The following is a 27,595-nucleotide window of genomic DNA, read 5'->3' as shown; positions in this document are numbered from 1 at the left end:
CCCAAGAACCACTATTACATGCTATGTAGACCACAAGGAAGTGTTTTACATTTAGAAAAAAATCATGATATGACCCCTTTAATGCGCCTTAGAATTCGGTGTGCCTTTAGTATGGAAAAAAGACCTGACTAGACCCACTCATCGGCAGTGCACCTTATAATCCGGTGCGCCCTATGGTACAGAAAATACGGTACAGACCTGACTTACGACTCACCTCTCCCGATGCAAATCAGTTACCCGGACGCCGGTCAACTCCTCCAGTTCCGCAATGGAGCCGACACACACCATCTGATGAAAGAATGAAATAGAAGGAATACTGAAAAAGGCTGCAAAACAAAACTGTATGATCGTTATAACACAATTAAATTATAATACAATACAATAAAACATAATACAATAATAAATAATTAGAGAAGGAATGTTTTTTTATCTTAAGCTGTGATGTTGATAGGATTTCAACGTAGTGAGTGCCTGGCACCACAAGTAGTTATTTGAGTGGGTCCCTGGAAAATTCAAAAGGTTCCCAATTAAAATTATTTATTTTCATTTCATATATTTGTAAGTCTTAAACTCCTTTGATGGTGGTACGGTATGACATGGTTATAATGAACTTATATATTTTCAAAATGTATCTGAAATTAAACAAATAGGACTCTTCTTTCTTACTCGAGAAAAACAGGATCTTGTATATAAAAAAATGGTGACTGCACCTCCAAGTATTTTTTTTATTTTAGCACGTACCCTAAACATTATTTTATTTGATATATTGTAGCAGAAGTTTTTGTCGATAAACAATATTATTGTCAGCATTATTGTCAATAAACGATATTGTCAGCATTATTATTTCGAGACCAAATGAAGCACTAATGCAATCACAGTATATAATAATAACAATAATAAAGATGCAAGTATTCCTTTCAATAAACTTTGATTTCTTTTTAGTTTTTTTTACCATTGGAATTGCAAGGTCAAGAACTTTGCAATGCTCCTCACTAGTGAGTCGCGACGAAAAAAGGCTCTGTCCGTGCACCCTGGGTTGCCAGATGTCGTGAGACAAACAAGCAACAGCGCGATGAAAACAAGCCTAAGAGGCCCGACAGGCAACCCACCACAATGTAAAATATATATATACACCTTTATTGTTGTACTATGCCTACGTGACAGTAAAATTATAAGTTCAGTTAACATAATACATATGAAAAATTTGACATTTTTACACAGTGTAATGCATGATTTTTACCTAAGTGGCAATTTTTAGCTCATTAATTTGTCTCTTTTGGGACTATATGGCACATTTCCTGTTAGCCCAGTGCTTCTCAATTATTTTCTGAAAGCTCCTCCTAAAAAAAGAAGAAAATGTTTTGCCCCCCCATCCCAATTCTCTATAAATAGTAACATTTGTCTATGAAATGGTTATTGAGAAGATTTAGAAAATATTTAAAGTGCCTGAAATAAAACAATACATCCTCATTTAACCTATAAAATAAATCCTCATTTAACCTATAAAGATTTTTTGAACAAACGTGAACCATTTGATACTTAAACACAATAAATAATACAATAAAATGTGTCAGCAACATTATCTCAAGAGCACAATACATAAAACACGTTAACCAACAAAACAAAAATCAATAAAACTGATTTTCTTTTTTTTTTTTTCTTCTTTTTTAAAAAAAATCAATTTACAGAAGTTAGGATTAATGGCTATAATGAGTAATTTTTGTACTGCAGAGCTTTTCGAAGCAGGGTTTGAAGTATGATACGGATAAAGCATGTAACTCGGGCTCCCCTGGCATCGCACCACAATCCCCACTATTTGAGATGAACTGTGTTAGCCTAATCCCACATATTTGTGCACCGACATGTTCTATTTTTTTTATTCTACTTGTATCGATATACATTTTATTATTATTTTTGATATTGTTACTAACTTAAACTGTTTTGTGTGGGATTATTTACAGTACATGTGCATTGTTTTATTGTACCAAAGTTTTTTAAGATTGACGTTTCAAAATAGTGATATCACTGTCAAAGTTGCCAATATTGCACCAGCTTTGGAATATTTACAATAAATTACAAGCCAAACGAATGTCAGAATACTTCCCACCACTTGACCATATATTGGTAGGATAGTGTACATCTGAAATATTATGATCCAATCTATCAGTTTTTTTCTAAATAGCTAAATGAAAGGACCAACGCGGAACACAGGCTTTTTTCAAAGAGCCATAAACCCATCTACGCAAACTACGACTCACTAAGTTTGCAAACGACTGGGAAAAAAAATGCACAAAGTCGTTTAGACTAAGCAGACTTGGCAACACAATGCATTAGCGGTCCCACCTGCGCCCACCGGCACAAAGACTGTGGATGTACAAACCCCAAAACCAGTGAAGTTGGCACGTTGTGTAAATCGTAAATAAAAACAAAATACAATGATTTGCAAATCCTTTTCAACCCATATTCAATTGAATAGACTGCAAAGACAAAATACTTAACGTTCGAACTGGAAAACGTTATTTTTTGCAAATATTAGCTCATTTGAAATTTAATGCCTGCAATTTGTTTCAACAAAGTTGGCACAAGTGGCAAAAAAGACTGAGAAAGTTGAGGAATGCTCATCAAACACTTATTTGGAACATCCCACAGGTGAACAGGCTAATTGGGAACAGGTGGGTGTCATGATTGGGTATAAAAGCAGCTTCCATGAAATGCTCAGTCATTCACAAACAAGGATGTCACTCCATGGGCTCAGGAACACTTCAGAAAACCACTGTCAGTAACTACAGGTCGTCGCTACATCTGTAAGTGCAAGTTAAAACTCTACCATGCAAAGCGAAAGCCATTTATCAACAACACCCAGAAGCGCCACAGGCTTCGCTGGGCCCAAGCTCATTTAAAATGGACTGATGCAAAGTGGAAAAATGTTCTGTGCTCTGACGTGTCCACATTTCAAATTGTTTTTGGAAACTGTGGACGTTGTGTCCTCCGGGCCAAAGAGGAAAGAACCATCTGAATTGTTATAGGCGCAAAGTTCAAAAGCCAGCATCTGTGATGGTATGGAGGTGTATTAGTGCCCAAGGCATGGGTAACTTACACATCTGCGAAGGCACCATTAACGCTGAAAGGTACATACAGGTTTTGGAGCAACAAATGTTGCCATCCAAGCAACATTATCATGGACGCCCCTGCTTATTTCAGCAAGACAATGCCAAGCCAATCTCGTTACCTTGCGTAATGACAATAAAGCTGATTCTGATTCTGATTCTACAACAGCGTGGCTCCATAGTAAAAGTGTGCAGGTTCTAGACTGGCCTGCCTGTAGTCCAGACCTGTCTCCCATTGAAAATGTGTGGCGCAATATGAAGCCTAAAATACCACAATGGAGACCCCAGACTGTTGAACATGCCTAAAGTCACTTAAATAAGCAAACTTGGCAACACAATGCATTTGGAGTGGGTAAATGAGCAATTCCACCTCCGCCCACCAGGACAAAGACTGTGGATGTACAAGAGGATTCACTCCGTTCATTTCATTCTGCTATTAAATATGTTTGAAAGCAAGAGATGAAGAAAAACAAACACACAAAGACTATGTCAATTTATCGATGGCGGCAAAGGTTTTTTTCCCCCAATGTGTACACAATTTGTCCACAATGTATTGTTTTTCAAGAGAAAAATGAGGCGTGTCCGTGGGATGGGTGGAGACTGACTTTCCTGCGTCCTTTCAGATTTTCATGAGTCAGGAACGCAGGATGCTTGCGGTGCAACATCACTGGCCTTAAGCATTAAAAAGAACAGGCCTTATTTGCAAACAGTGATAATTGGATTTTCAAAATTAAAAATGTTTTTGAAACTTGAATAATAATTTGGAATGCATGTAAAAGTGGAAAGTAAGAAGCTCTTTAGTTAAAACACAGGTGTCAAACTCAAGGCCCGGGGGCCAGATCTGGCCCGCGACATCATTTTATCCGGCCCACAAACACCTGGAAATGATGTGTCAATAAAGTACTTAATATTTTCTCACTAAATGTAATTTATTTTTTTCATTTTGACAGAAAAACAACGTACTGCTTGAAATTGCATACCTTGTAAACTTTAATAGTATCCAACATTGCAACAAATATTACAGTATATTATCACTTTCCAAACATGTTTTTGTCTACATAAAAATACTTAACAGCAAACTACCCATCAAATTAATAAAAATGACAATCAATTTTACGTTGTTCTTTACAGCACATAAGTGTAGATTGAAAAAACGACTACTGTTTTTTGCGTTAAAATTCTGTTGACTAAGCTGCCAGTTTTTGACTGTAAAATCTACGGTTGTTTTTAACGGGGTATACAATCAGGGGTGTCAAGCATACGGCCCGAGGGCAGGATCGGGCCTGCGAACAGGTTTTATCCGGACCGCGGGATGAGTTTGCTATGTATAAAAATGTATCTGAAATATTTGAATGAAAGAAACATCTGTTCTAAATGTGTCCACTGGATGTCGCAATAGCAATTATTTGTATCTTTGTAGATCATGCTACATATGTACAAAATAAACCACATGTTAGTGCATCAGTAAAGGAAAATATTCAAATTAATTAAATTATATACTGTAATTTGATTGAGATAATTTTTTTTTTTTATCTTGATAGATTGAAAATTAACACCAATGAGTTGACTGATGAACATTATCACAATTTATTCAGATAATATAAATAACGACAAATAAAGATACAATACTATTAACCGCAACATGTAAGTATAAAAAAAAAAACTATTCAAATTTGCACAATTTCAGAATGTGCTTGTTCTATTTTTAAACAAAGAAAACAATCTGAAGTTGTCTTTATTTTTAAGTTATCGTGCCGTGATTTTACCAGTCCGGCCTACTTGGGAGTAGATTTTTCTCCATGTGGCCCCCGATCTAAAATGACTGACCCCTGCTGTAAATGGAAAGACGGTACATTTGTTTTTATGGTAGAAAAACTGGCAGCTCAATTGCCAAAATAAAAAAATTACTTGTACTGTTTTTTTCCCATTCACAATACAATGTTGTAAAAACCAATGTAAATTCAACACAAAAATTCTGGCAATTAAGCTGCCAGCTTTTTCCGTAACAGTGACACTGTTTTTCCATTGATGTTGTAAAAAACAAACAAAACAAAAAAACGCAATATTTTACAGTAACATTTCGTAAATGTAACGTTTTTACTGTAAAAATCTACAGTCTACTTAAAACAATTGATATAATTAATAATAAAATCCAGAGGCAAATTCATACATTATTCACTGTTACAAGCGGCCCCCTGATGGCAGCCATAACTGCCATGTGGCCCTCAATGAAAGCCAGTTTGACATCCCTGTGTTAGAGCATCTGCAGCATGTCCCTAAACAGACTTCTAACTAGGCCCATGTTAAAACACCTTCAGAATGACTTTAAAAAGTAAAGTAAAGTGTTTAATCAGCTCTCCGCAGAGAGCCGACCTATGGATTCTGCTCTAGTTTTGGCAGCACAAGGTAACATGGCGGCCCAGATAGACACGGCTAAACCTTAGCTGACACTAAGAGGCCACAGGAAGAGGAACATACAGACTGCTCTCACTGGACCTGAGAGTAACACATATTAAGGTAATATAATTATACCGGCAACCACAAAGAAAATCACTTTTTGGGCTGCGTGTGTGAGATTTTGCTGGTGTGAGCAAAGGAGGCACCAGGGAGCAGCAGTGTTCTGGAAACAGCCACAATTCTATTTCCAGCAAGCAGGTCGTGAGCTGCCACTCTTTCAGCTGAGGGAACAGCTCTTCTTTTTTTCCTCAAAACCTCAAACAACCTAATTCTGACAGCTCTGTCCTGTCCAGTGCACTTGATATGTCAACTGGATTTGACTACAACCATCCACATAAAACACATTTCTCTCATACTGTCCTCACTACTACTGTAAAAGTTATGTCATCCATTATCCACCTCCTATAGTTTCAGGATGGGTGGTCTACAAAAGCAAGTACCGTATTTTTCGAACTATAAGTCACAGTTTATTTTCATAGTTTGGCCGGGCTCCAGTGCGACTTATATATGTTTTTTTCCTTTTTTATTATGCATTTTTGGCAGGTGCGACTTATACTCCGGTGCGACTTATACTCCGAAAATGACGGTAATCGCAATGGTCACCAATAAGTGCAGGGTCAAAAACAGCCATAAACAACTTTGGCTGTAGGCAACCTCTTGATGTAGTTGTTTTACTGCCTCCACAAGATGGCAGTAGCATGCATTTATCGTATCTTGTGTGATCAGCTCTGGTTGGGCTACTCTGCATATGCGTTTTAAACTTGTACTGTTTACAATGAGCTCATCAATGCTATAAATGCTGGCTAAGCAGTTTACTCATGACCCATTATAACAAACGTATGAAATCAAGGCACAGGGGCCAGATCTGGGCCGCCACATCATTTAATATGGCCCGCGAAAGCCTGGCGTCAATATGTGTCAATGAAGTACTTGATCTAAAAATATTTGTTCTTTCCATTTTAACGGAACAAAAATACATGTACTGCAATTGCAGATATTTTCAACTTGAATACTATATAATAATACAACACATAATAAATTATCATACAAACCCCAAAACCAGTGATGTTGGCACGTTGTGTAGATGGTAAATAAAAACAGAATACAATGGATTTGCAAATCCTTTTCAACCTATATTCAATTGAATAGACTGCAAAGACAAGATACTTGACGTTCGAACTGGAAAACTTTGTGAGTTTTTGCAAATAGTAGCTCATTTGGAATTTGATGCCTGCAACATGTTTCCAAAAAGCTGGCACAAGTGGCAGAAAAGACTGAGAAAGTTCAGGAATGCTCATCAAACACTTATTTGGAACATCCCACAGGTGAACAGGCCAATTGGGAACAGGTGGATGCCATGATTGGGTATAAAAGCAGCTTCCAAGAAATGTGAACAAATGCGTGAGCAAATTGTCGAACAGTTTAAGAACAACATTTCTCAACCATCTATTGCAAGGAACTTAGGGAATTCACTACGGTCCGCGATATCATCAAAAGGTTCAGAGAATCTGGAGAAATCACTGCACGTAAGCGATGATATTACAGACCTTTGATCCCTCAGGAGGTACTGCATAATAAAGCGGCATCAGTGTGTAAAAGATATCACCACATGGGCTCAGGAACACTTCAGAAAACCACTGTCAGTAACTACAGATGGTCACTACATCTGTAAGTGCATGTTAAAACTCTATCCTAGTCACGTCTGTTGTGTCCTTGGGCAAGACACTTCACCCCTTGCTCCTGATGGCTGCTGGTTAGCGCCTTGCATGGCAGCTCCCGCCATCAGTGTGTGAATGGGTAAATGTGGAAATACTGTCAAAGCGCTTTGAGTACCTTGAAGGTAGAAAAGCGCTATACAAGTATAACCCATTTATCATTTACTATGCAAAGCGAAAGCCATTTATCAACAACACCCAGAAACGCTGTCGGCTTCGCTGGGCCCGAGCTCATCTAAGATGGATTGATGCAAAGTGGAAAAGTGTTCTGTGCTCTGACGAGTCCACATTTCAAATTGTTTTTGTAAACTGTTTACGTCGTGTCCTCCGGACCAAAGAGGAATAGAACCATCCGGATTGTTATAGGCGCAAAGTTCAAAAGCCAGCATCTGTGATGGTTTGGGGGTGTATTAGTGCCAAAGGCATGAGTAATTTACACATCTGTGAAAGCACCATTAATGCTGAAATGTACATACAGGTTTTGGAGTAAAAGAGTGTGGGTACTAGACTGGCCTGCCTTTAGTCCAGACCTGTCTCCCATTGAAAATGTGTGACGCAATATGAACCCTAAAATACCACAACTTATGCATTTTCATATTCACTGTTACAAGCGGCTCTCTAAGGCCAACCACAACCCAGCCCTCAATGAAAATGAGTTTGACATCCCTGCATTACAACATCAGTTCTGTTACGGCTGTGTTGAGCAATATTCTTGTTAACAAATGACCCTTTGGTCAAAGAAAGCTATGTTTTCCTTCTACTTTCTCATGCACAGCAAATCCAAGAAAATGAAACTATTCCTTGCTCCAATTATTGCCTTCTTCCAAAAAACGACATCTTAAGTACATAAACAGCGGAGCGGAGTAGAGCATACAGTAACCTGTTTATATTCCGTTATTTTGTAAGTTGCCTTCACGAGTAAGACGTAAACAACATTATGTTTTCCTGTTTGCATTATTCATGTGGCGTTAATAGTGCTGAGGGGGTACACAGTGACGCTACATATTATAGGAATTATGGTCACCAAACACCAAGTCATGCATGATAAAAAGAGAAACACAAGCTTGTTACAAATAATGAAAACTACGATTGGTGATGCACAACTTTAGGTTAATTGAGCTACATCAAGTATTTGAGACAATAAATACATTATCCTCCATATCATTCGGTAAAAAACAAACAAACTGTCATGCTTGCTTTAATCCCGAAAGTCATATCTTAGCAGTTTTTTGTGTTCCTCTGACCTCCTCATAGTCTTCGCTGACCCACATGGGGATTGGCGTGCCCCAGTAGCGGTTCCTTGAAACGGCCCAGTCTCGAGCATCCCTCAGCCAGTTGCCAAAGCGCTTCTCACGCACAAAATCTGGAACCCTGCAAAACATGGAAGATGACCTGAGTGCACTTGTGTTTTTACAGTACATGTGGAAAGTATTCAGTGTTTCACTTTTTCAACAGTATGTTATGTTACAGCCTTATTCCAAAATGGAATAAATTCATTGTTGTCCTCAAAATTCGACACAAAATACCCCGTAATGACAATATGTAAGGTTTTTTTTGTTTGGTTTTTTTTAGACATTTTTGCAAATTTATGAAAAATAAAAAACTAAGAAATCACGTGTACATACTTTGTTAATGTATCTTTGACAGCAATTACAGCCTCAAGTATTTTTGAATAGGATGCTACAAGCTTGGCACACCTATCTTTGGGCAGTTCTTCAGCACCTCTCAAGCTCCAACAGGTTGGATGGGAAGCGTTGGTGCACAGCCATTTATAGATCTCTCCAGAGATGTTCACTTGGATTCAAATCTGGGCTCTGGCTGGGCCACTCAAGGACATTTGCAGCGTTGTCCTGAAGCCATTCCTTTGATATCTTGGCTGTGCGCTTCGGGTCATTGTCCTGCTGAAAGATTAACTGTCCCCCAAGTATGAGTTCAAGAGCGCTTTCGTGCAGGTTATCATCTAGGATGTCTCTGTACATGTCTGCATTGATCTTTCGCTCTATCCTGGGTAGTCTCCCTGCTGAAAAACAACCCCACACCATGATGCTGCCACCATCATGCTTCACTGTAGGGATTGTATTGGCCTGCTGATGAGCAGTGCCTGGTTTCCTCCAAACATGACGTTAAAGGAGTTAAATTGTTGTCTCTTCAGACCAGATCATTTTGTTTCTCATGGTCTGAGAGTCTTTCAGGTGGTCCAGGTGGGCTGCCATGTGCTTTTTTACTAGGGAATGGCTTCTGTTTGGCCATTCTACAATACAGGCCTGATTGGTGGCTTGCTGCAGAGATGGTTGTCCCTCTAGAAGATTCTCCTCTCTCCACGGAGGAATGCTGTAGCTCTGTCAGTGTGACCATCAGATTCTTGTTCACCTTCCTGACTAGAGCCCTTCTCCAGTCAGTTTAGTAATATGCCAACACGCCCATAATATGAACTTGATGTGAAGTATTACTGTTGGGAGATGTGGAACTTTTACTCCTCATATAAAGTTACTTGCTTTTATTTTTACTTTTCATTATGCCATGCAGTGATGCTCAGATGGTGGTGGAGGGGGATAAATTGTCTTCAGTATCCCCCCGTTCGCTAAGCAACGAGTTAATCAATTCCCATTTGTAGGAGGCATTTCTATTTAGGCCCCTAATATATCAATTTAATGATTTTTTGCTAGTCACCTATCCTCAATCCACTCCTTCTAGCCCTCACACCCTCCCTTGTTCATTGCTTCATCTAAATGTAGAATGTAAAAGTGTGTTGTCTGGAAGAGTCACAGAAGTGCCATTAAAAGATGCACTACTGTGACGAATAAGGCAGAGATGCTGGGGTTGCATGCATTAGGGAGAAATAAGGACAGAGAAGGGACTCTGGGTTGTGTTAGCAGGCGTAAAATGGTTTGAATACGCTTAAATAATTGGACAGCAGGTGAAGCAGCAGTGAATGAGGAGAAGAAATGGCATGACGTTTTTCAGAATACGAATGTGTTATTTTGACCTGAATATAAGACAACCCTAAAAAATGTTTTTCAATAATTACCGTATTTTTCCGACGATAAAGGTGCACTTAAAGTCTTTTCATTTTCTCAAAAATCAACAGTGCGCCTAATGTACGGAAAAATTCTGGTTGTGCTTACCGACCTCGAAGCAATTTTATTTGGTATATAGTGTAATGATAAGTGTGACCAGTAGATGGCAGTTACACATAAGAGATACTACAGACTGCAATATGACGCCAGTAAACACCAAAACTTTAAATGTTCCATTGAAAATAAAGAACATTACACACGGCCCATTAAAAAAATCGGTCAAAATGTTTTAGTGTGACTTTGAAGCCGCACGGCTTGATGGATTGTCGGCACATTATGGCTACCGTAGTCAGAGATACAAGTATTACTATGGTGTTTGTATGAGGACCGCCAAATGGCACCCATTAGCAGACATATTATCTGACGTTTTGATTCACAATATTATACAAAACCAACTTCTCTTACCTTCTGATTTGTATTTGGGATCTGCATAAGTCCTGAAAATGTGCGCAAATCCGCCACTGTAGTCCGTGACGATGCAGTAGTCGATATGCTTCCTCTTTTTCCACTATCTTGTTGTTATGGGACATTTACGCTCTGTTGTTGCCATTTCTAATATAAAGTAGTGTAAAGTTCTTGCTTATATCTCGCTATGGAAGCCTTAGAAAAAACTTTAGTTATTAGAGAGTTCCGGTCGGACTGTTTTTTACGGGACACATTTCCGGCGTTGTTGCACTAGTGAGCCACGGATGAGAAGATGCTGCTCTTTAATTGATTTAAGTAAAGTGTGAATGTCATTAAAACGGTTAGCTCCATCTTTTGGCAATTCTTCCACTCCCATCCTTGCACGCTACACCGCTACAACAAAGATGACGGGGAGAAGAAGCTGCCGAAGGTGAGCCACAAAACGGCGCATCCTGAGGCGACTGTCAGAAAGCGGCTTGAAGATGATCTGTAAAACATCATCTATGCAACATTTTGACCAAAGAACCACCATTACATGTTAAGTAGACCACAAGGAAGTGTTTTACATTTAGAAAAAAATTATAATATGACTCCTTTAATACGCCCTATAATCCGGTGCGCCTTATATAGGAAAAAAAATAAAAACGAGACCATTCATCGGCAGTGCGCCTTATAATCCGGTGTGCCCTGTGGTCCGGAAAATACGGTAATGTAGTAACAGACACTTTCATAACAGTATGTAAAATATTTGCCTTATTTTGGTAATTTTAAGCAATGTTGGAACTTATTTCCCGGGCACATGTATTTCAGTGTCCAAAGCACTTTCTACTTAATTTAACAATTGCTTGTTTCTACTGTACTTCCAAAAACAAATTGGTGTGTGTTTTAGTCATGGCAGACTTGATAATAGTCCATAGAGATGACAATTTTTTAGACAATATTTTTCTTTAACCTAAATATACAGAGGTTGAACTGCTGTTTATAGAAGCTTAGCCTTCACAAAAAGAGGGTGAAACATTAGAGTCAGGACCGGCGTGACTTGACAGTGTAAATGTAGAGCTTGAAGACAAGCTATATTGACAGAAATGGGGTGCATAACCAGAATCAACTGGGAAAAAAAACACCCCCAGCCAGCCTGAACAAACAGACAAGTGTCCAACGAGTAAGTCACAATAGTATTGATCATGATACACGCAGCACATCATGCTTGTTGGCACAAATATAGTACAGACACTGTAGAGCTAGCTATGTCCAAACAAAACAATAAATGCTGGCTAATACTTTACAGATACAGTAATATGATTCAGTGTTGGCGTTAACGCACATTTTGTGTCTTTTTACGCATTGAAATCAGAAAGGACGCTAAATTCCGGAATCCCACGCGTCCCACGACGTGTTTTTTTTTTTTTTTAATTTCCGATTATTGCTTTCCGCTGGCGTTTCGTTTACCGTATTTTCCGGACTATAAAGTTGAGCTCCCTCACTCCAAAGTAATTGAAGCGTTGGAAGGGGTGATAATGGTCTTAACACAAAGATGTCAAGAAATGCTGTCATTCTGTATGATTCTGGCCAATTTATTTGACCATGTGACTTTTGAACATCCCATTTGCAAGTGAATGAAGGGCATTCTTACTCAACAGCCATACATGTCACACTAAGGGTGGCCGTATGAACAACGCCAACACGGTCATAAACATATGCCATATTAACTAAAAAACAATGACAAACGCATTTCGGGAGAATATTTGCACCGCAACACAACATAAACACAACAGAACAAATACCTAGAATTCCCAGCAGTACCAACTCTTCCGGGACGCTACACTATTTTTTTTGGTACAGGGTGTAACTATAAGTGTGACCAGTAGATGGCAGTCAAACATAAGAGATAAGTCTCAAGTAAACAACACCAACATTTTAAATGTTCTATTAAAAGTATAGAACATTACACACGGCGCTCAAAAAACTATCAAAATATTTTAGTGCCATTTCTAACATAAAGTAGTGTAAAGTTCTTACTTATATCTGTCAGTTAACTCGCCATGAAAGTGCTAAAACATACCGATGTAGTGAATATACATTATTCACCCAAGGAACTTTAGTTATTAGAGAGTTCCGGTCAGACGGTTTTTCACTGGACACATTTTGGGATGAGGGGACGCTGATCCATTATTGATTGAAGTAAAGTCTGAATGTCATTAAAACAGTTAGTTCCATCTTTTGACACTTCTTCCACTCCTGTCCTTGCACGCTACACCGCTACAACAAAGATGACGGGGAGAAGACGCTGTCGAAGGTGAGCCACGTAAATAAGACCGCCCACAAAACGGCGCATCCTGAAGCAACTGTCAGAAAGCTCTTTGAAGATTATCTGTAAAACATAATCTATGCAACATTTTGACCAAAGAACCACCATTACATGTTATGTAGACCACAAGGAAGTGTTTTACATTTAGAAAAAAATAATAATAATAAGACTCTTTTAATGCGCCTTATAATTTGGTGCGCCTTATATATGAAAAAAGATTAAAAATAGACCAAGCGGTGGATAACGGATGGATGGATGGCATTCATGGGCAGTGCGCCTTATAATCCAGGGCGCCCTATGGTCTGGAAAATACGGTATATTTGCCGGGTCAAAATATTAATTATTTATTATTGGTCAACTTCAAAGTAATGCACTTTCCGGTACAGTTTCTTAAATGTTGATCCGCGGAAAGTTATCGATCACAAATACGGCATTTGTTTTCTTTTGTGTTATTTTTTTAATGAATTAACGTTTATGACAACCTTTTTCCAAAAGACAATATAGATTGTGAGATATAACATGATAATGCATACAGTCATTTGTTTTCAAAACGGTTACAAAAAAGTGGGACCCCATAAAGATTCCTAGCGCCAACACTGTGATTGTTCATGTTTTTTCGGTCAGTAAAGATTGGTGTCCTATTGTGTTGTGCATTACAAACTCAAAAGCCATTGAGCTATTGACTCAGAAGCTAGCTTACAGCCGATCTGTTACTATGGTAGAAAAACAGAAGCTCAGCGTTTGATCTTTCAATAACAATGTCACTACAGCTTGGTTATTACGCAGGTTGCGGAACGTAAATAAAGTACTGACGTTTATTGAATGCATTTCAATGAGTGATTTAAAAGCAGAATGGATTGCTACCATTAGCTGCATTGCTAGCCACCCAGAAGGAGCCATTTATTATCAATTAGAATGGGAAAAAAAGTGTTCTTGTCTCTCATAAGATTGTCAAAATGTTTAAAAAGTGCAGTTCAGCTTAAAAATCGGGTTACTTTCTGCTGTAAGATGACTCTAGCTACACTTCTGTTAAAATGTAATAAGCACTTAATCTCGTGTTTTTATATACTTTAACTGAGTTTGGGGTGATGCTACATATTTGGGTATCGAAACACTGTTGTAATTTGGTTACTTTACATATTTGTATCGATTCGCCTACCTTTATATACATTCAAGAGCTGTAGCTTAGCAGTTGGCACATCCTCCGACGATGTGTATTGTAGCATGTTAGCTTTGTCTTGCCCTCCAAGGATGAAACTTGTAAGAAACAGTTTATTTGCTGGATGACTGACTTAGAAGTGGCTCTGCACTGTGGAGGAACGCTAGTATTGCTCTCGCGTCGGCCAATCTTACAATCTTATCATTTATAGCAGTGTATTTCAACATTTTTTGATCCGAGGCACATTTTTTTAATTGAAAATATCCGAAGGCACACCACCAGCAGAAATCATTAAAATGTGAAACTCAGTTGACAGTAAAAAGTCGTTGTCACAATTGTTGGATATGACTTTAAACCATAACCAACAATGCATCACTATAGCTCGTCTCAAAGTAGGTGTACGGTCACCACCTGTCACATCACGCCGTGACTTATTTTGAGTTTTTTGGTGTTTTCCTGTGTGTAGTGTTTTAGTTCATCTTGCGTTCCTATTTTGGTGTCTTTTCCTGTTTTGTTGGTGTTTTCTTGTACCAGTTTCATGTCTTCCTTAAACGCTATTCCCCGCATCTGCTTTGTTTTAGCAATCAAGACTATTTAAGTTGTTGCTATCCTGCTTTATGGGGACATTGTTGATTGTCATGTCATGTTCGGATGTACTTTGTGGACGCCGTCTTTGCTCCACAGTAAGTCTTTGCTGTCGTCCAGCATTCTGTTTTTGTTTACTTTGTAGCCAGTTAAGTTTTAGTTTCGTTCTGCATAGCCTTCCCTCAGCTTCAATGCCTTTTCTTAGGGGCACTCACCTTTTGTTTATTTTTGGTTTAAGCATTAGATACGACGATAAACCCTTGTCGTCTCACACAACGTATTTCCGACATCTACAAAGCAATTAACTACCGACTGCCACCAACTGATATGGAAGGGTATTACACGGTTACACTGCCGAGCTCTAGACACCACCGACACACAACAACGGCACATAATTTGCAGATTATAATTAGTGGTTGGCAAAAAATATTTTTAACCCCAATATGTGAAATTACATATTCTCCCACGGCACACCAAACTGCACAGTGGTTGAAAAACACTGATTTATAGCATATATTGTCTATATCGTGCAACCCCTACCCTAACTAATAACAGCTAATTGTAGCTTATTTTATGGCTATTTGAGGAATCTTTTTAGTGGCTGGGTTTTGAATTGGGAGTGCAAAAAGGGCTAAGTCCAAAGCCATTGTACTTTTCTTAGTATTATTGCTAAAGATCATTGCTGAGCTGTATCATTACTCCATTCGCGGAAACTCAAAATACATTCAACTACAGAATCCTTGGCACAGGCACCCTGGCCTTAAAATAGAAGTCTTAATATAAAGTCCTAATACAACGACTGTATGTAGAGTGGCAACAATGAGAATGATTGGACTAATGAGGAAAATCAGACTATTTGTCATTATATTCAACAACTGGAGAGAAAGTATGGCCAAGCATTAGTTGCCCACTGATTTACTTAGACGAATGCTAGGATAAGTCTTAATAGGTAATTAGCCCTCGCCTGCCCAATGCACAAATGTGAGAAAAGAGAGACAAGCCGAGCAAATCACTTAAGGGATATGTTAACAAGCACTTTGCGTTTCTGAAGGGGGTTCTTTTTCTTTTTAGCCTCTGATCATCGAGCGTGAATGTGATGTGAAAGCGCCGTGAACAGAGGTTTTTTTTTTTCTTTCTTTTTTTTACATTCCATGCCAATGCTGATGATCTGGGCAACGTTCGGTGACAGAATCTTTCCGCGGTGAAAATCAACAGGAGCAGAAGTGGCGGGTCTAATCACAATGCCTCTTTTCAAATCATTTAACAGGCGCTGGAGAAAAGTTTTTAAATTAGAAAGTTGCATATATTTGAGCGTAACAGTTTCCATTTATAATCAAATGATTGTGTTCCGTTTGCAACTCTTCAGAGATATTTCAACATAACTGCATCATTTGCGGCAAAAAATATGTTAATATTTCTATCATGCAACATTTTAAATATAATTTAATTGATACATGAGTAGCTACAACATTAAATAGGCATCACATTGAACATTAAAAGATGTATTGACCTACATTCCAACAACATTCAAAAGTATATGGAGATTTTAACTGACGCAATAGTCCAGCTTCAGCCAGACATGCTTTTGCATGTCTGCCATACAGTTTACACATTATTTCAGCAAGAATTGGTTGTTACTGGTTAATGTGACATTATTTAGGACACTCTGTATAGAAACATCAATAGAAATACAGTGATACCTGACCTTGAAGGGGCACAAATCTGTAAAGCCAACTTTCCTTACCTATTGGTACTTGGGAGCGACATAAGTCAAATAAACCGTGGAGACATTACGAATATATTTATGAAACAATTTTGCCTTCCTTCATACTTTCGGGAAACAAGATGTTTGGAATTTGCCAAAATTGGTGAGGTTTTGCCATTAATCCATTATCCAATAATGGTAGAAATGTGGATCGAAGAGTAGATCGTGTGATCGACAGGCGGATCGGTGTGGCGTCTTCAGTAATGCGGACGCTGTATCGATCGTGGTGAAGAAGGAGCTGAGCCGGAAGGCAAAGCTCTCAATTTACCGGTCAATGTACGTTCCCATCCTCACCTATGGTCATGAGCTTTGGGTTATGATCGAAAGGACAAGATCACGGGTACAAGCGGCCGAAATGAGTTTCCTCTGTCGGGTGGCAGGTCTCTCCCTTAGAGATAGGGTGAGAAGCTCTGCCATCCGGGAGGAGCTCAAAGTAAAGCCGCTGCTCCTCCACATCGAGAGGAGCCAGATGAGGTGGTTCGGGCATCTGGTCAGGACGCCACCCTTTGCTTTGATTACTGCTTTGCACACTTTTGGCATTCTCTCGATGAGCTTCAAGCACACCTGTGAAGTGAAAACCATTTCAGGTAACTACCTCTTGAAGCTCATCGAGAGAATGCCAAGAGTGTGCAAAGCAGTAATCCGAGCAAAGGGTGGCTATTTTGAAGAAACTAGAATATAAAACATGTTTTCAGTTATTTCACCTGTTCTTGTTAAGTACATAACTCCACATGTGTTCATTCATAGTTTTGATGCCTTCAGTGACAATCTACAATGTAAATAATCATGAAAATAAAGAAAACATTGAATGGGAAGGTGTGTCCAAACTTTTGGTCTGTACTGTATATCCCTATAGAACACATCGCAAAATTTCTTCCAAATATAAACGACCAGAATGCAGAGCAGCAATTATGGTAGGAAATCCCCGCACCATGACAGACCAGTCCTTGAACAGTGAGTTGAAACTGCTACCGGAGACGGATACAGTAACCAACCACCAACTTCACCACAAACTTCAGTCGCTCTCCAAAGTAAATGTTGCACATTCTCACTTTATAAAAACTACTGGAATAGTTCTTCTATTGTATGTTATAAAAAAAACTTCATCTCTTTGGGGAAATTAAGTGTCTGTAGCAGCAAAAGAAGAGGAGAACAATCAACAGTAGCAAACAGTTAAAATATAATACAGTAAAAATAGAAAGGCTCTGGTAACACAGAATATAGTATATGTGTATTATCTGTGAATATTGTATTGTTTTTATACAATGATTTTAGATAAAAAGTGTGTTTTTGTTTTCAAAAGCCATGTTACATGTCATATTGTGGCTCTTTGGGGGGACAAGCACGGTATAAACTGATTTAAATGTGTTTCGTTGGGCGGCGCTTTTTTGAAATACATGTGTTTTCGCTTACAAGATTGGTTGTGAAATTTGAGGTGCTACTGTACATTATATTTACATGTCTGCACTCTGGAACCCAACAAAATACTTTTAATACTGTCAATTTCAATAAAATACACAGAGATGGTTGGTTGCTGTGAACTTAAGTGCAATGCTTTTAGCCCCACAGGATAGAAATGTATCCTTTACAGTAGCGGTGTGTCTGCGTCAGTCTTGGCCTTTGTATGTGTGTTTCTTCACCTTCCTAGTGGCTAGTCATTCATCTCAGTTTGACAGTCCCATTACCAGCAGCTCAGAAAAGAGCACTGGGAGCACCTGGGGTAATACAACTTGGTTGGCAAGCCATCATGCAGACTTTGACTCCACATCCTGCTACCCCTATGTAGCATCCTGCACAATTACAAGTACCGTATTTTCCAGACCATAGGGCGCACCGGATTATAAGGCGCACTGCTGATGAATGGTCTATTTTCGATCTGTTTTTCATACATAAGGCACACTGAATTAAAGGGCGCATTAAAAGGAGTCATATTATTATTATTATTTTTTTTTAATGCAAAACTTCCTTGTGGTCTACATAACATGTAATGGTGGTTATTTGGTCAAAATGTTGCATAGATTATGTTTTACAGATCATCTTCAAGCCGCTTTCTGAGAGTCGCTTCAGGATGCGCCGTTTTGTGGGTAGTCTTATTTACGTGGCTCACCTTCGACAGCGTCTTCTCCCGGTCATCTTTGTTGCAGCGGTGTAGCGTGCAAGGACGGGAGTGGAGGAAGTATCAAAATATAGAGCTAACTGTGTTAATGACATTCAGACTTGACCTAAATCAATAACGGAGCAGCATATCTTCATCCGGAAACAACAACAAGGCTGGAAATGTGTCCCGTGAAAAAACATTCGACCGTAACTCTCTAATAACTAAAGTTCCTTGGGTGAATAATGTAAACTCACTACACCGGTATGTTTTAGCGCTTTCATGGCGAGTTTACTGACAAGATATAAGTAAGAACTTTACACTACTTTATATTAAAAATGGCAACAGCAGAGGATGAATGTCCCATAACAAGAAGATAGAGAAAAAGAAGAAGCTTATCGACTACAGTGTCAGCACGAACTACAAAGGCGGGCGTGCACACATTTTTAGGATTCATGCAGATCCCAAATACAGATCAGCAGATACCAGAAGGTAAGAAAAGTTGCTTTTGCATAATATTGCGAAACAAAAGGCCAGATAATATGTCTTACCTTATACACACACCATAATACTCTGTTTATAATACTATGTTTATAATAATACTATGTTTAATGCGCCAACAATCCATCAAGTGTTGCGGCTTCATAGCTTACCAAAGTCGTGCTAAAACATTGTGATCGATTTTTGAGTATTGCAATGTTCTATATTCTCAAGGGAACAAATAAAATGTTGGTATAGTTTACTTGAGTCATATTGCCATCAAAATTGCAGTCTACACGTATCTCTTATGTGTGATTGCCATCTAATGGTCACACTCATTACATCATGTACCAAATAAAATTGCTTCGAGGTCGGTAAGCAAAACCAGAATTATGTCATACATTAGGCGCACCGGGTTATAAGGCGCACTGTTGACTTTTGAGGAAAAAAAAGGATTTCAAGTGTGCCTTATAGTCCGGAAAATACGCTAGTTCCTGTTGGTTTTTTTTTTTAATGAAGACATCTTAGCAATGCATTGACTGATTCCTGAGCAGCAGTTAGTCATCGCATGTTATATAGAAATAGTCTCACCAGTAACATTGTCCATTGTTGTCAAGAAGTTTCTGGACCATGTGTTCCACCCGGATAAACCAACTGGGCACAGCTTTGTAAATCAGGGGCGTGTCTGACCTACAAATAAACAAATCAACTTGAGGCTGCTGGGTGAATAAAACATTACACAAGGGCTTCAGGTATCAATTATTTAAGCAATCGAGTAATCCATCAACAGTTTGTTCGATTAATTGGATTAAGCACACTTTATAGTCTTAATGCGTATTAACAAAAAAAAAAGGCTAAAAACTAAATTGTATTACATGTACATCATCAATTTTGATAATGCACTTCTAAGATGTGTGCATGTATAAAAAATTATTAAATAAAATGAGGGATGGACGGATGTCCGCTGTTGACCACCATACAGATCACAGCATCCCCACGCCACCGCTCCCATGTCTGCATATTTAAAGTTCCAGGCACTCCATAAAGTCCGGATTTGATCAATTTGAATTAGTTACACTCAAACGATTAATCAAAGCAGCTGAATATAAATCAAAGCTTTTGGCTAATCGAATTAATCGATTGTTACATTACAGTTAAAGACATGTTTAATTGCTACTAATATATGCACGTGTCCAATTATTTTACTTAATCACATTAAATTATTAAGTACTTTAGTAACAGAAAAGAGCAGAGGAAGGATTAACATTCATAATGATTAATTGATACGTATTAATTGATATGTATTTACATATATATTTTTTAATATCTATGTAAATGTTCTCATATATTGGTGTGTGAGCTGTGACTGAATCCATCAATGCCTTACCTCCAGCAGAAGGGGTAGCTATGTTTGAAAAAGCTGGCGTTGACCAGGCGACCATTCTCCTTCAGCCACTTGATAATATTCTTGTCAGCATCCTACAATAACCAAAATAGACATGAATTTTAAAAGGATTATGCAAATGTATGTGAGAAACATTGATGGAAAATAGGACATGGAACGAAAACAATGGAAATGGAAAAAAAATGATCAAAAATGCAGGGTCTACAGATTTATATACTGTATGCTAAACAACTTCTCCCCAAGCTTTTCTTCATATCATGCAAATACGCGACCTGTCGAGATGCAGTCCAGCTCAAAGAGCCACGGTCCAAAAAATGTTGAGATGGTGGTTAGCATACAGGTCTTATATTTGAGGTCTAGAGATATATCCATGAAAACAAACAAACGGGGGCTAAGACTTCTCTCCAAGCAAGTCGGAGGTTTTTCTTTCGATCATTCACACAGAACAATGACTTGGGGTCTCATTCATAAAGGCTGCTGCACACAAAAAAGTTGCGTTAAATGTGCGGCAGCAACTTTGACCACAAATGTTGGTATTTATACAAAAATTATATGCGGAAAAGTTTACATACTCCCTTTGACCGATTGTAGAGCTCCCGGAAATCAGCAACGCCAGATGGCCACGAAATTAAGCTCATAGTTAAATTAAAAACACAAAATACATATATATTTCACAATGTATAAGCATTCCTCTAATTATGGATGTATTGTATATTCATTTGTTAGAACCTAAATAATAAAATATAGAGCTGTATTAATGGTGGTAGGTCATTGCAAGTATTGTTTATGTCAGTCATTTTTAATTGAATGATAGTAATGTACTGTATATATACAAAATCCAAAACCAGTCAAGTTGGCACGTTGTGTAATTCGTATATAAAAACAGAATACAATGATTTGCAAATCCTTTTCAACATATATTCAATTGAGTAGATTGCAAAGACAAGATATTTAATGTTCGAACTGAGAAACTACAATTTTTTTTTGCAAATAATCATTAACTTAGAATTTAATGGCAGCAACACATTGCAACAAAGCTGTCACAGGGGCATTTTTACCATGGCCTTTACTTTTAACAACACTCTGTGAACGTTTGGGAACTGAGGAGACCATTTTTTTGAAGCTTTTCAGTTGGAGTTATTTCTTATTCTTGCTTGATGTACAGCTTAAGTTGTTAAACAGTCCGGAGTCTTGGTTGTCGTATTTTACGCTTCATAATATGCAACACATTTTCAATGGGAGACAGGTCTGGACTACAGGCAGGCCAGTCTAGTGCCTGCAATCTTTTACTACGAATCCACGCTGTTGTAACACGTGCAGAATGTGGCTTGGCATTGTCTTGCTGAAATAAGCAGGGGCGTCCATGAAAAAGACGTGGCTTGGATGGCAACATATGTTGTTCAAAAACTTGCATGTACCTTTCAGCATTAATGGTGCCGTCACAGATGTGCAAGTTACCCATGCCTTGGGCACTAATACACCCCCATACCATCACAGATGCTGGCTTTTTAACTTTGTGCCTATAACAGTCTGGATGGTTCTTTTCTTCTTTGGTACGGAGGACACAACGTCCACAGTTTCCAAAAGCAATTTGAAATGTGGACTCGTCAGACCACAGAACACTTTTCCACTTTGCATCAGTCCATCTTAGATGAGCTCGGGCCCAACGAAGCCGGCAGCGTTTCTGGGTGTTGTTGATAAATGGCTTTCGCTTTGCATAGTAGAGTTTTAACTTGCACTTACAGATGTAGCGACCAACTGTAGTTACTGACAGTGGTTTTCTGAAGTGTTCCTGGGCCCATGTGGTGATATCCTTTACACACGGATGTCTTTTCTTTGATGCAGTACCGCCTGAGGGATCCAAGGTCACGGGCCTTGCCGCTCACCTGCAGTGATTTCTCCAGATTCTCTGAACCTTTGGATAATATTATGGACCATAGATGGTGAAATCCCTAAATTCCTTGCAATAGCTTGTTGAGAAATGTTGTTCTTAAACTGTTCGACAATTTGCTCACGCATTTGTTCACAAAGCGGTGACCCTCACCCCATCCTTATTTGTGAATGACTGAGCATTTCATGGAAGCTGCTTTTATACCCAATCATGACACCCACCTGTTCCCAATTAGCCTGTTCACCTGTGGGATGTTCCAAGTAAGTGTTTGATGAGCATTCCTCAACTTTCTCAGTCTTTTTTGCCACTTGTGCCATCTTTTTTTAAACATGCTGCAGGCATCAAATTCCAAATGAGCTAATATTTGCAAAAAAATAAAGTTTACCAGTTCGAACGTTACGTATCTTGTCTTTGCAGTCTATTCAATTGAATATAGGTTGAAAAAGATTTGAAAATCATTGTATTCTGTTTTTATTTACTATTTACACAATGTGCCAACTTCACTGGTTTTGGGTTTTGTAGATTTGACTTTATGTGTGGCCACACAGTGAAAAGTATTATTTTTTAGACTAAATATTATAGAACATGGATTGCAGCACCATACTTTTTGGGGGGGGACAGTGCATATTAATGATCTGCAACAATACAGGTGCAAATATGCCAGATTATAGCACAACTGCTAATTTACATCCGTTGTCCCCAGGCAGATAACAGAAATAAAAGAACAAATACAGAAGCACAAATAAAAAAAAATAAAAAAAACATCACATTAAAAAAGACACGCTATAAGTGGTCACAGACTTGCTTAAGTTGTATCCACTTCTTAAGGTTCGTTGTGCATGTCTGTGATATTCAGATGGTGAGTGGTAGAGCGTTGTAATATTTAGTTGCCCTGACAGAGAACTGTACGTCTATAAGGAACCTCAGTCTCCGCCAGCTGTTGCACCTGTGCCAATCCCACCCACACACTTTTTAGTTTAATAAAATCATCCTAAGGGGGTGGGTCAAGTTCATGCAGAACTTTAAAAACAAGACATGCATTTTTAAAAAGAATACAATTATTAAAAAGTAAAAAAATATATGTTTGTTTAAAACAGTGCACAAATTAAATGAATGTGTATCTAAAATGCTTATAGTTTCTTAAAAAGAGAGTCAATTGGTATGATTGAGACCAAGTTGTTATGCAATTTTCAATGTCTAAAAACATTGAATGCAAGAACATCCTTGCAGCATTTAGTGTCATAAAACGTCGTACCTGTCTAAAATTTTGGACATTAAAATTGACTGTTTTTGTGATTTGTTTGACGTGTACTCTGAATGCTATGTTGAGTCCAATGTCAACCCTAGATTTCAAAATTCACTAACGAGAGAGAACTACACACCTTCCAGAAGGATGGTGACTTTACTTATGTCATACAAGAGACCGTCTGCTTTGCATTACTTGACAAAAAAACAAATGATACATTTGTACAGAGAATTGAATAGTTTTATTTGATTAGGATGGGGGTCGGCAACACGCGGCTTTCATACATTTTAAAAAATGTATGAAAATGGAAAAAGATGAGAAAAAATATATTTTTTGTTTTTATATGGTTTTTGTAGGACAAACATGACACATACCTTCCTAATTGTTAGAAATCCTACTGTTTACATTAAACATGCTTCACTGATGAGTATTTGGCTCACGCTGTTTTGTCCTAATTTCGCACCGTACTTTGTTTACATGTACAACTTTCTTTGATGCTGCCACAGAAAGACGTGTTTTATGCCACTCAACCTTTGTCTCTATTTGTCCACCAAACGTTTTATGCTGTGCGCAAATCCACAAAAGTTAACTTTGTGCATGACTGTAAGCTAATCGATGCTAACATGCTATTTATGCTAGCTGTATGTACATAATACATCATTATGCCTCGTATTTTTTGTATATTTGAGGTCATTTTATTTGTAGTTTGTTTCCTTCAACTTGAACACACACATCTATACCTTTGGAAATTCTAAGCCAGTAATTTCCAGGAGCTATTACACTCACTGAAAAGCCTCCGTTTTAGTAATGTTTTCCAATGTTGTAAAAATGTGTAGAATAAATATTAAATTTCAACATTTCTGTCAACGAAGATGTGCATTAGCCTGCGACAGTTATTTTGATAGTAGTCTAAAATAGCTAATATAGACACATCATGTGTTGCCTTCATTATAACACTTATATAAGGCTTTACATTTTTTGCGGCTCCAGACATTTTTTTTTTTTTTTGCACCAATATGGCTCTTTCAACATTTTGGGTTGTCGACCCCTGGATTAGGACAATGCATATTGATCAACATATGAGCAAAGCATCACAGTAAATACGCCAGAATTAGCTACAATAGCTAAATTTCATCTGTTGTCCTAAGGCAAGCACCATAAAAACACACATTTAAAGACAATATCACACATATTTACAGGTAATCTCATATGTACATTAAACTATGACTTACAATAGATATTGACAATGAAACAACATAAGATGAACAGCTGAGCATGCACCTTACACATGGGCACAGGATTGTTTTGTCATTGACCACTATTTTTTTGAAAGTTGAATAGTTGACACACTTAATGAGCTGGTAGTGTGTTCCATGCATGTGCCTCTAATTGAGACAGCCATTTGACTAAATTTAGTCCTGCGTCGTTGAATATTACAATCACCCCTGATTAGCGCTCTAGTATTGACTCCATTGCAGGCAAACTGACGACTAAAACGTGAACATGTTTTATTCATCTTAGCAACAGTTCTCAGTCACGATAGAGCGGACATCATGATTGGTCAAATACTGCCATTCCTGTTAATTCAATTAGATATGACGCTACTTAGCCCTCCAAAATATAATTGTGCTACAGTGCTTGATGTAAGAAGCCCCAATTTAAAGAAACTGCCCTCTTCCTTGCAGTCGCCATGTCCATCTTCCTTTATTGACAGTCCAACAATATTCATGAGCTAATTAGCATGACCATTTATATGAATAAGTGTGGGAAGAGTAGTGGAAGGACACTGGGGACTTGTGGGAACTATTCTTACCGCAATTCCCTGCAGATGTGATTTATAATGAGAACGGTGCGTACAAGTGGACAATCTGATGTTTTTCGGCCGTACGCACATACTCAGGTTTGTGCTTGCTTACGCAATGTATTACTTCAAATCCACCCACAGTTTTAGAAATGACACTCCAAGATGAGAAAAGTCATCAAAAACTGCCCAGCAGCTAAGAAATGTATATTTTTTATTACAATCTTACTTATTACTACAATCCAGTTGTTATTTACCAGATATGAAAAATGTTTTCTTCGCCAGCAGCATGATCAGATTGAGCGTTTGATTCTATAAATAAATATGGCCATGGGCAAAACATAGCAATTTTAAGCGTACAACAGCACCATGAGTGAGAAGGTTAACCCCCATACCGTCTATATGAGGTGGTAAGGGTAGATAGTATCCCAGAAAGAGGTCACCTTTTGGCGGGCAAAACAAAACGATTCAGTGGGACCCTGCTTTGAATTGTCCATAGGTGTGAATGTGAGTGAGGTTATTTGCTTCTGGTTATGTGCCTTGCAAATGGCTGGGTGAACCCTAGGACAAACAGTATAGAAAATGGATAGATGTTTTTTGTTCTTAACTCTTTTCTTAAAAAAAAACTAAGTATTTTCCCCAAAAATGGTATGTCTTAAATGTTCGAATATATATATATATATATTATATATATATATATTTATATATACAAACCCCGTTTCCATATGAGTTGGGAAATTGTGTTAGATGTAAATATAAACGGAATACAATGATTTGCAAATCATTTTCAACCCATATTCAATTGAATATGCTACAAAGACAACATATTTGATGTTCAAACTGATAAACTTTTTTTTTTTGCAAATAATCATTAACTTTAGAATTTGATGCCAGCAACACGTGACAAAGAAGTTGGGAAAGGTGGCAATAAATACTGATAAAGTTGAGGAATGCTCATCAAACACTTATTTGGAACATCCCACAGGTGTGCAGGCCAATTGGGAACAGGTGGGTGCCATGATTGGGTATAAAAGTAGATTCCATTAAATGCTCAGTCATTCACAAACAAGGATGGGGCGAGGGTCACCACTTTGTCAACAAATGCGTGAGCAAATTGTTGAACAGTTTAAGAAAAACCTTTCTCAACCAGCTATTGCAAGGAATTTTGGGATTTCACCATCTACGGTCCATAATATCACCAAAGGGTTCAGAGAATCTGGAGAAATCACTGCACATAAGCAGCTAAGCCCGTGACCTTCGATCCCTCAGGCTGTACTGCATCAACAAGCGACATCAGTGTGTAAAGGATATCACCACATGGGCTCAGGAACACTTCAGAAACCCACTGTCAGTAACTACAGTTGGTCGCTACATCTGTAAGTGCAAGTTAAAACTCTCCCATGCAAGGTGAAAACCGTTTATCAACAACACCCAGAAACGCCGTCGGCTTCGCTGGACCTGAGCTCATCTAAGATGGACTGATACAAAGTGAAAAAGTGTTCTGTGGTCTGACGAGTCCACATTTCAAATTGTTTTTGGAAACTGGACGTCGTGTCCTCCGGACCAAAGAGGAAAAGAACCATCCGGATTGTTATAGGCGCAAAGTGTAAAAGCCAGCATGTGTGATGGTATGGGGGTGTATTAGTGCCCAAGACATGGGTAACTTACACATCTGTGAAGGCGCCATTAATGCTGAAAGGTACATACAGGTTTTGGAGCAACATATCTTGCCATCCAAGCAACGTTACCATGGACGCCCCTGCTTATTTCAGCAAGACAATGCCAAGCCACATGTTACATCAGCGTGGCTTCATAGTAAAAGAGTGCGGGTACTAGACTGGCCTGCCTGTAGTCCAGACCTGTCTCCCATTGAAAATGTGTGGCGCATTATGAAGCCTAAAATACCACAACGGAGACCCCCGGACTGTTGAACAACTTAAGCTGTACATCAAGCAAGAATGGGAAAGAATTCCACCTGAGAAGCTTCAAAAATGTGTCTCCTCAGTTCCCAAACGTTTACTGAGTGTTGTTAAAAGGAAAGGCCATCCATGAAATTCTAAGTTAATTATTTGCAAAAAAAAAAATAGTTTCTGAGTTTG

The 27,595-nt window shown here is 38.4% G+C and overlaps 1 protein-coding gene across 1 annotated transcript in view; it reads right to left on the bottom strand.

The window, feature by feature from the left end:
• iars1 (isoleucyl-tRNA synthetase 1) overlaps positions 1 to 27,595 on the bottom strand; it is a 132,644-nt gene that overhangs the window by 52,837 nt on the left and 52,212 nt on the right. The window contains exons 12-15 of the mRNA XM_061938371.2: positions 20,541 to 20,632; positions 19,745 to 19,843; positions 8,524 to 8,650; positions 215 to 288 (exon numbers count right to left, since the gene is read on the bottom strand). Coding sequence (XP_061794355.1) covers positions 215 to 288; positions 8,524 to 8,650; positions 19,745 to 19,843; positions 20,541 to 20,632 — 392 coding nt within the window. The remainder of the gene's footprint in view (positions 1 to 214; positions 289 to 8,523; positions 8,651 to 19,744; positions 19,844 to 20,540; positions 20,633 to 27,595) is intronic.

The sequence above is a fragment of the Nerophis lumbriciformis genome, linkage group LG03, assembly GCF_033978685.3.
Source record: "Nerophis lumbriciformis linkage group LG03, RoL_Nlum_v2.1, whole genome shotgun sequence".
Taxonomy (NCBI): Eukaryota; Metazoa; Chordata; class Actinopteri; order Syngnathiformes; family Syngnathidae; genus Nerophis; species Nerophis lumbriciformis.
Note: the sequence above shows the minus strand (reverse complement) of the source record. Positions and strands in the feature narration are given on the sequence as shown.